Here is a 9,344-nt window from a genome sequence, read left to right on the forward strand (position 1 = left end):
ACAGAAAAATCAAGATAAGTGTCGATAAAGAATCACCCGAGAAGTTGTTAAAACAACACAAAGTCATAAAGCAACCTGAAAAAATTAATAGTATTACACCCAAAAAAAAAAAAAATTCACAATTATGGTTGATAAGCCTACCCACCATCTATCCATTAACAATCACAATTTTTACTACTTAAAACAAATAATAAAGCAATATTAACTCCACACCGGGCCCAAAAAAAAAAAAAAAAGTGAATAGGAGAAACAAAAAAAAAAAGTGGAAAAATACCAAATAGAAATATACCAAACAAGAAAAAAAAAAAAAAAAACCCAAACTGTTTAGGTGTAAGTCTAAACAATTGCACTGATTCACAATTTTGGGGAAAAAAATTGAACCAAACAGAAAAGTATGATTACACAAAAAAATACAAAAAAAAATTCCAAGACACTCATTTTCTATGATTTTTTAAGAGCATTGAATTTTATTTTAAATAACAAACACAGAAAAATCAAAATTTTAAATACTGAATTTATACACAAACAAACAAACAAAAGCTTAAAAAAATGAAATGGGAAAAAACCCCAAACTATTTAAGTCTAAGTAAGTGTAAAAAATTGCGGACATTTGTGATAGTACGAACAAACAAACAAACCATTAAATACTAAATTTATACACAAACAAACAAACAAAAGCTTAAAAAAGTAAAATGGAAAAAAATCCCAAACTTCTAAGTAAGTGTAAAAAATTGCAGACATTTGTGATAGTGCAAACAAACAAACAAACCATTATTTTTTTGTGTGGTGCAGTAATTGGAAAGCAAACAGGGGAAAAGAAAAAACAAACAAAAAAAAAAAGAATAGAAGCACTGTTTTTTTTTTATGCTCATTGCTTACCGTATGTAGGTATGTAGTTCCTTTTGTTTGATCCAATAATTGGAAAGCATCGACCTGGTGCGGAAGTTCATAAAGCATGCAAAATACAGTGAAGATACAGAGAAGTTTAAGAATTTTTGTATAAAAAATACAATGAAGTTGTACAGTACTTTTAGTGAAATCAAATGCGAAAACAATTCAATGAAGGTGTTCTAACTGTTTGTGACGGAGAGAGTGGGAAGTGGAATTGGTGGTTTAATTTATCATTTTACCTCTAATTAAAACTGATGTGAGTGTAAGAAGTTAAGGTCATTTTAGGAAAAATTGAGAAAAGTTTTTTAGTAGTGGCTTCATGACACCAAAATTGTTGTTCCCTTTTAATAATAGAATAGATGTTAGGTGTTAATTACTTTTAGGGTAAATCCTAAATTACACAATTAGAGCATCTCCATCCAATACTTCAAATCTGATGGGGCACTCTAATAGTCATATTTTGGCATCAACCATCAACTCTACTTAATATGCCAAATTTTGAGTTAGCATTTAGTATGAACTCAACATATAAAATTTGGCATGCTCCGTGTTTATGTCAAATGTTGAGTCCACCCAACAAAATAATTTCATTTTTTAAAAATAATAGACTAATAGATTTGACATATCGGGTGAAGAGTTTCTATGTCAAATTGACATATGTCAATTTGCCACCTAAACCTTCAAAAAAAAATTGGCACACCTAATTTTGAAAGTTTTGATGGAAATGCTCTTTAGTCCCTGTAATTTAAGTGAAGTGTTATTTTACTTCTCATAATTTTAATTTGAATAATTTAGTCATAGCATGTGTCAATATTGATATGGTATCACTATTATATTAAATTTTTTCTTTATTTTTTTTAAAGTGTTATGTTATCATTTTTGTTATTACAATCACACAAAATCTAATATCTGAGACAATGATTTCTGTAATCAGATTGTGATCCCAAGATTGAATTTTGATAAAGAAACGGTTCGGGCACCGTTAAGAGCTTTCTCGTCTGCGCATTGACAATACATTTTTTAACTTTATTTCATTGTTCTTTACGTGGGTTAGCAAGGATAAGGATTGTTCCTTATCAAATTTTACATTCGAATATCAAAATTATTCATTTTCACTAATACCCTTTTCTATTCCCTAACCAAACACACCACCTCATCATTACACTCACAACCAAACAATAGCGTCTACTATACCTAATCATTTCCCCTCTTCCCTCTAATACCCCACTCCATTGTTATATTGTGTTTCAATCATAAATTTAAATAGATATTTAAAATAATATATTTCATTCACATTATCTTTATGTTTTTCATTTTAAATTCTCACTTAAATTCATAATACACGTGCAATCTAAATATATGCATATATGTATCAATATTTGATTTATTGATTTTATTTTTGATACTTAGAGTAATTGCTAAATAAAGTTAAATATTTATGATTTTTATTAAAATTAAAATTACATGACAATTATGCCAAGTGAATTGTGTACTTTATATAATAAAATAGATCTAAATTGTCATTAATGGTAGGATTTGAAAATGTAGCTCATGATATTAGTTCAACTTCCCAGCAGCTAAAACGACGAATACTGCTCTCCGTTCATTTGTCAAGAATATAACACAAGAAAATATTTCTTGATAAAAATTAGTTAAAAGATAATAGAAATTATTTACTTTCTTGTCAACTGCTGAGTTTACAAGAAAGTTTATATACAAAACAATTTAAACTTTTTTGTAGAACAAAATGTTTTATAAGAAAGTATTTTAAGGAAAATGTTTCCTTCAAGAAAACAATTATGGTTGGATCTATGTTTTTCCTACAACAATTGAACACATGTACAGAAAAATAAAACGGTTTTTATTTTCCTTTCTGTCAATTGAACGCAGCAAATGAATATACGACCATGAAATCACAGAAGAAATTTCTGTAATTATCAATGGATTCGGTTAACAACTATCCATTGGGCATTCATTAAGGATCAAATAATGTCAAAAAAGTTTGAACTCTCATACATATTTCACATATTTTAATAAAAATTTTAGGAGAATTTTTTTTAAGGTCCCTGATATTAAGATTTTATAAGATAAATGACATATATTTTCATAGTAGTTAAGGTCCCTCAACATTTCTATAAAAAAAATTCGACTCAGATAAATTTTGCCTGACTCAAAGCAATTTCAAATTTCACAGAGAAATTTCAAAATTTCTCTGTGATCATACCAGATAAATTTCAAAATTTCTCTGAGTCGGGACCGAAATTTCTCTGAGTCAGGCGAAACTTCTCTAAGTTGATTTCTTTGTGAAAATGTTGAGAAACCTTAGCTAATTAAAAAAAATGTATCTTTGACATCTCTTACTAGACAAAGTTGGAGAGGAATATTTTACTAATTTTTCTAAATTTTTTATATATCTACCCATGTTATTGACAACTCAACATTTTCCACTATCAAAAACTTCTGGAAAAGACAAGTGAAATTTTTTTTTTTTTTTTTGGGGGGGGGGGGGGGGGGGGGGGGTTGGGGTTATAATTAGTAGCATCTTAAATCATGCAATTCTTGCATGTCAAGCTGGTAATGAAATATGAAGACGTTGTTGGGATAGGGGTGTTGCAGATGAGCTCATCTCCTTCCTTGTTGGCTGCAACTGATACAAAAGTATATACAGTCAGTCCACTAGGTCTAACACAACAAATAGTATGTATATTAGGGTTTAAATATCAATTGATGCAATCAGGCCCGGCCCTGAGATTTTCGGAGCTCAAAGCCGACAATCAACTGATAAATTTCTAAGACCCTTCACATTTTTTTTTCATTGAATGAAAAAAAAAAAAAAAAAAAAAAAAAATTGAAGGTAAACGACAAAAAATTTGTTTCAAAATCAAAAAAAAAATACTTAACATTACATTACAACAACTAATAAATATCGCTTGATTCTTGCTCTTCTTATATTTGCATAATCTAATTTTTTTGCAAAATCATTTTCAATGGATAACAATGCTAATTATTTTAAATGGGTCTTTCAATTTTTTTAATGAGTCAATTTATTTTAAATTAGTTTGGGCCATTCTTAATTTTTTTTGGACTTACAACATACCTAATATATTACACTAAACTAAAATAGGCTGGGGCCCTTTTTTGGGTATATTGTCAATGGATAACAATGCTAATTTTTTTGAATGCGCCTTTCAATTTTTGAAAGAATCAATTTAATTTAAGTTAGTTTAGGCCTTCTTTAATTTTTTTTAGATTTAAAACATACGTAATATATTACATTAAATTATAATAAGAGAGGACCCTTTCTTGGGTCAATTTTGAGGGCCCTAGGCCCTGGCCTGGTGGGCCTATGCCCAAGGCCAGCCTTGGATGCAATAAATATCAGAATTTTAGACTTTCAATATCGATATTTACAGACAAATAGTCAATATTGTCTAATATTGACCAATACATGACTACATCATTTATATCAATATATATCATAATACCATTGTTTCGAACCGTTTGCATAAATATGATGTGATGGCTAAAAGCCGTGAGCAAAACAAACCAACACATACATGTGAGGAGCAACTACTTTGGCAAGCTTCGTCCAACTCATCGAGCACCTCTTTTATGGATGGACGACCTTTGCTTGATTTGGCAACACACAACATTCCAATTTGTAATATGGATTCAAAGTCGACTCTGTTCACATTTCCATTCAGCCTTGGATCTTCAAAATCCAAAATCAGGCATTTCCCCATACAAACATCGTTTGCCTGCACCACAAAAGATTTTTAATATGTTTGTGAGTTTTTGTGATTGAGGCACAGCAAAAGAGAAAAACAAATTGGAGACAAATGATCTTGGAGACGGCTTCAAGTTGTAAGTTTGTCAAAGGGGGTCATTATAATTATGCTCACTCATATATATTATAGGGAAAATTATGACAGTAGTCCATGTATTTTAGTTTTTATGTCATTTTGGTCCTTGTAATTTCAATTGGCTCAATTTTGACCTTGAATTTATGACTTTGTTTCAATTTGGTCCAATTAATAACAACCTTCAGCAATTTTTTTATGAAAATATGCATATAACATGTATTATATTTTTTAAAGTAAAATTATAAATTTACAAACCTTGCTAAGTTAATCTCAACTAATTCAGTGATTATTTTCAGTCAAAAACACTAACAACATTATCAATTGGACCAAATTGATACAAAATTTAAAATTAAGAGTCAAAAATTGTGTCAATTGAAAGTGTAATGACCAAAATGATACAACGGATAAAACATAGGGACAACCGGTTTAATTTGCCCTATATTATATATATACTAGACATTAACACATGTTGTTTTGTTTCTTCTCTCTCTCTCACACGCTCTTTATCTCATGTGTGTATGTATATATAAGGTGTGCATACCCTATAGGTGTGATATGAAAATCGAGTGTGGTACAAAAATTTAAGGTACCAAATTTCTAAATGTTTGCCATAAAAAATTTGAATGTAGACGAATGAAATTTTTTTTTTTTTTTTTTTAAGAAATCAAAATTTTAAATAAAAACAAGGACAATCACAGAGGTTAGTTGAGCATAAGAAAATGCGCGAAATAACTTGAAATAGACGTTCACATTGATTTCAACGTTTACATTATACACACAAGCGGCGGGTGCTCACTTAGTGCTATATTAGTAATATCTATTCTATTATATAAAGCACACGACTCAATGGCAACAACATAATTTTTCTAAATATTTAACTAGGTAAATTACACTGATCTTACTTGAGGTTTGGAGAAAAACCCAAGCTCTACAATTTTGGTATAATTACACCAACCTCCCTTTTAGTAAGGCTTAAAAGACTGGAAATAATGCAGATAGTGTGAAGAAACATAGATAAACAAAGTAAATCATACTTTTTAATATAAAAAAATAAAAAGATGACAATATCATTTTTCCATCCATATAACTAACGAGTTTCCTGATGAACAAGAAACGAAGTGTTATGTGAATTAAAACTTTTAAAATAATTCAATGTAATTATGCCAAACTCAAAGATATATATATATATATATATATATATCTATACTATTATAAAGTGAACAGGAATTTTGGTATCCTGAAGCTTTACTCTCCTCCTCATGCCATGTGGCATCCTGAAGCTTTACTCTCCTCCTCATGCCATGTGGCAGTATTTTTTATTTTTAAAAAAAAAGTTAAACAAAGAGATGGGCAAGGCTTGAACCCATGACCATGGGTTTAAGTACGAGAACTCATACCACTTAAGCTAAGTACACATTATAATACTAATTTCATTATTATTTTTTTTATTCCTACTTATTTAAATTGCACACACATCGTGTGTGCCACCCACTAGTATATATATATGGAAACACAAGTAAGTGAAATACCTTTCTTCTTAGAGTGTCTCTGGCATGAAGATCCAGATCATCAAATACATATAGTCCTGATAATAGTTGCAGAATGACGATGCCGAAACTGTAGATGTCGCTAGCACAAGTCAACTTGGCATTGACCATGTATTCAGGGTCCATATAACCCAAGTCTATGTCTTCCCAAACTTGTGCACAATCAATCACGCTCTTCTTTTCTAGCATCTCCATCCTCAACATCATTTCCAACACAAAATCAGAGAGCTTGGCTTCCATGTTCTTACTCAAGAGGATGTTGCTAAGCTATAAATCAAACATGTAGCATCGTTAAACAATCATGTATATATATATATATATATATCAATCATACTTCAACTAATAGATAAACATACAAGTGAAACAGTAATTAATTACCTTGATATGTCTGTGAACAAGGCAGCCATCCATATAATGATGGAGATAATTGAGTGCAAGTGCACAGTCCCTTAAGATCTTTACTCTTTTTTCCCATGTTAGGACTGTGTCTTTCCCTAAACATAGACATACAAAAATGGAAGAACAGAACTTAATGAATGATAAAAAAAAATATAAAAAAAATGATAAAAATGAAATTCCTCCATTTTTTTTCCCCTTGAAAAAGCACCAAGATAAAGCAGAGTCCGTAATTTGCACCCCCATAAAATAACAGTTATTTGAAGGAATTGAATCTCATTACTATGACAGTTATTGAAACAGTTGGATCTAAAAGAATTAAAACAGTTCAGAGCAGTTATCAAGAGGTGCTTTGAGAAGCAAAAAAGAGACAATTTACATACACCAACTCAAATAAAAGTACAACAATAATAGTATAGATAGTAGACATGAGTCGTTGAAGTTATGAGATAATGTAGTTGGGTTGTAATTCGAGCACATGCATTGCATTGCATCACAACATAAAGCACATCAAGTAGTAACTGGGTGTACATGGCACATCCCATGGGTAGACTTACAACTACTTAATTATTGAAAATCTCAAGACATGATTCAATGAATATGAATGTTTTGGGACACAAGGACAGAGAAATTTGGGAACAGAGAATCTCCTGTTGAGATTCAGTAGTCATAAAACAAAGGAAAAAGTACACTTTTCACTCTGGCCAAGATTTTACTTTGTTTCCTATTGTTTTAATTTGAACAATTTGATCTTTACACTTTAGTCTAGCTTTAATTTGGTGATTCTATCTAAATTTTTGTTAATTCTTTCTGCATGTAAACCTTAAAAGATTGACAAGTGTCTCAAAAAAGTTTTAACCTCCATCCTGAACTGAACGACCAAATTGAAACCAAATGTAGAAACCAAAATTGGTCAATTTGAAACAATAAGAACCAACGTAAAATTTGAATCAAATTATAGGAGAAAAAGTGTAATTAACCCTCAAATAAAAGAAAAGAAATGAGCCCTGAAAAAAAAAGAAGCTAAACTGTGAGAGGGGAGTTAATAATAATTACTTTGGAGATATTGAGCTAGATTTCCAGCTGAGCAGTATTCATAGACTAAGCAGTGGTGGCCATGATGTTCCATGCAGAAACCAATGAGACAAACTAGGTTTGGATGTCGGACCATTGAAAGCACTTCAACTACCCGTTCAGTCAAAGATTTAGAATTAGAAATAGAAGTGTTGCTCTCATTCCTATCTATCTGCTTGATGGTCACAACTTGTCCACTCTGTAGAACACCTTTCAAAACTTGGCTTGCACTTACACTTCCTCTTCCTCTTCCTTTTCCTCCCAAGCATGTTCTTCCATTGCCAGAAACTATGACATTTTCAATCTCTGCCTTGGAGAATCGATAGAGACCACACCAAGTCATAGTACTACGTTCGGTAAGGACAGGTTTAGGACTAATCCCATGTTGTCTATTGTTGTTCTTGGTGGCAAATTTGATCAGTTTGATAAACACCATCAATCCAATGATGGTGAGTAGATAGGCTGCTAATAGTTTTTTTGTCCCAGAAGCTGATAACACAAAATCAAATCTGTCAGAGCAATCATTTTTGCAAAGAATAATGTTATGCATAAACAAATTTCTTGTCTAATTTTCTTACGGCAAAAAATAAAAAATTGAGTAAAACATCTGTTCATGTATAATATTTTTTTGTTTGTGGAAAATAAAAGATTATCACAAGTAATATCATGTAAGACTTGTATTCAAGTTTGATGTAACCTGGTTTGGGTTTGGGTTTGGGTTCGGGTTCGGGTTCTGCAGAAAAACAAAAATAAAACAAAAAAGTTCAATATTTGAGTTGAAAACAGGAAAAGAAACATTAATAGTTTAATTTGACAGATAAACAAGTATATTCCTGCATTTGAAATTAGGACACATGGAGTTGTTTAGCATTTCTCTACGGGAAATTATTCAGGTAGTGTTTAGCATTTCTCTAATTTCCTAACAAACCATTAAATTTTATGTTAGTACTATGTGACGTTGTCCACATGGTGCTCTGACCAATGAAAAATCACAAAACACACTAGGTGTGTCATTTTCTAACAACTTATTTTAACTCAAAAAAGTTGATTCTGAGAAGCTATACTCTCAGATTATCAACTTATTTTAACTCACCCCTGAATAAGGGCACTTTTGGTATAATAGTTGTGTGTTGAGTAAAAAATGAGATTTCAAATTTACTAAGTGTGTGCTTTGAGAAATAATGTGCACAGAGAAGATTTGGTGTGTAGAAATAGAAACTTCCTCTGTGAACCCCCCAATTTCTAATTTTTTTTTAATTACAATTATACCCTGAAGTAAAATTACATTAAAAAACATCATTTAATGGACCACCCACTTACCAAATAAGAACTAATACTCTACAATATTGTACACCTACCCCCACCCCCACCCCCACCCCCACCTCTACCTCCACCTCCAGTTATACGTATTCCACCTTTCTAAACCCTAAACCTATTACTCTTTATAACCATCTTAAACCCTGAACGTATCCTCTTCATCACTATCATAAACCCTCATGAACCAAGAACCTCAAACTAGAAAGCTCTTTTTAAGTCCAACATATTACTCTTTATCAGTTATTTTACCTTGTAG

At 31.1% G+C, this 9,344-nt stretch overlaps 1 protein-coding gene across 2 annotated transcripts; it reads right to left on the reverse strand.

The window, feature by feature from the left end:
- Positions 1-3,400: 3,400 nt before the first annotated feature.
- LOC114258842 (putative serine/threonine-protein kinase PBL28) lies at positions 3,401-8,443 on the reverse strand. Of its 2 annotated transcripts, none has more exons than XM_082883411.1 (5): positions 7,754-8,443; positions 6,680-6,795; positions 6,284-6,568; positions 4,449-4,649; positions 3,401-3,532 (listed from the first exon to the last, which is right to left on the reverse strand). In XM_082883411.1, exons 1-5 carry the CDS (start codon positions 8,319-8,321, stop codon positions 3,458-3,460), a joined length of 1,245 nt encoding a protein of 414 aa, XP_082739537.1. In that variant the 5' UTR covers positions 8,322-8,443; the 3' UTR covers positions 3,401-3,457. The 2 variants fall into 2 exon arrangements, with proteins under 2 accessions (XP_082739537.1, XP_082739536.1); XM_082883410.1 differs by having other exon boundaries at positions 3,401-3,538.
- Positions 8,444-9,344: the final 901 nt, after the last annotated feature.

Source organism: Camellia sinensis, chromosome 8 (assembly GCF_055761805.1).
Source record: "Camellia sinensis isolate YWXY chromosome 8, ASM5576180v1, whole genome shotgun sequence".
Taxonomy (NCBI): Eukaryota; Viridiplantae; Streptophyta; class Magnoliopsida; order Ericales; family Theaceae; genus Camellia; species Camellia sinensis.

Bases quoted from the DNA above. Each gene is read 5' to 3' on its own strand.
- LOC114258842 (XM_082883410.1), bottom strand. From the start codon at position 8,321: ATGCATAACATTATTCTTTGCAAAAATGATTGCTCTGACAGATTTGAT. The intron at 6,796-7,753 runs GTAATTATTATT...GTCTATGTTTAG, and splicing joins TCTAGCTCAATATCTCCAAA to GGAAAGACACAGTCCTAACA. The intron at 4,650-6,283 runs GTATTTCACTTA...TTTGTGGTGCAG, and splicing joins GAGACACTCTAAGAAGAAAG to GCAAACGATGTTTGTATGGG.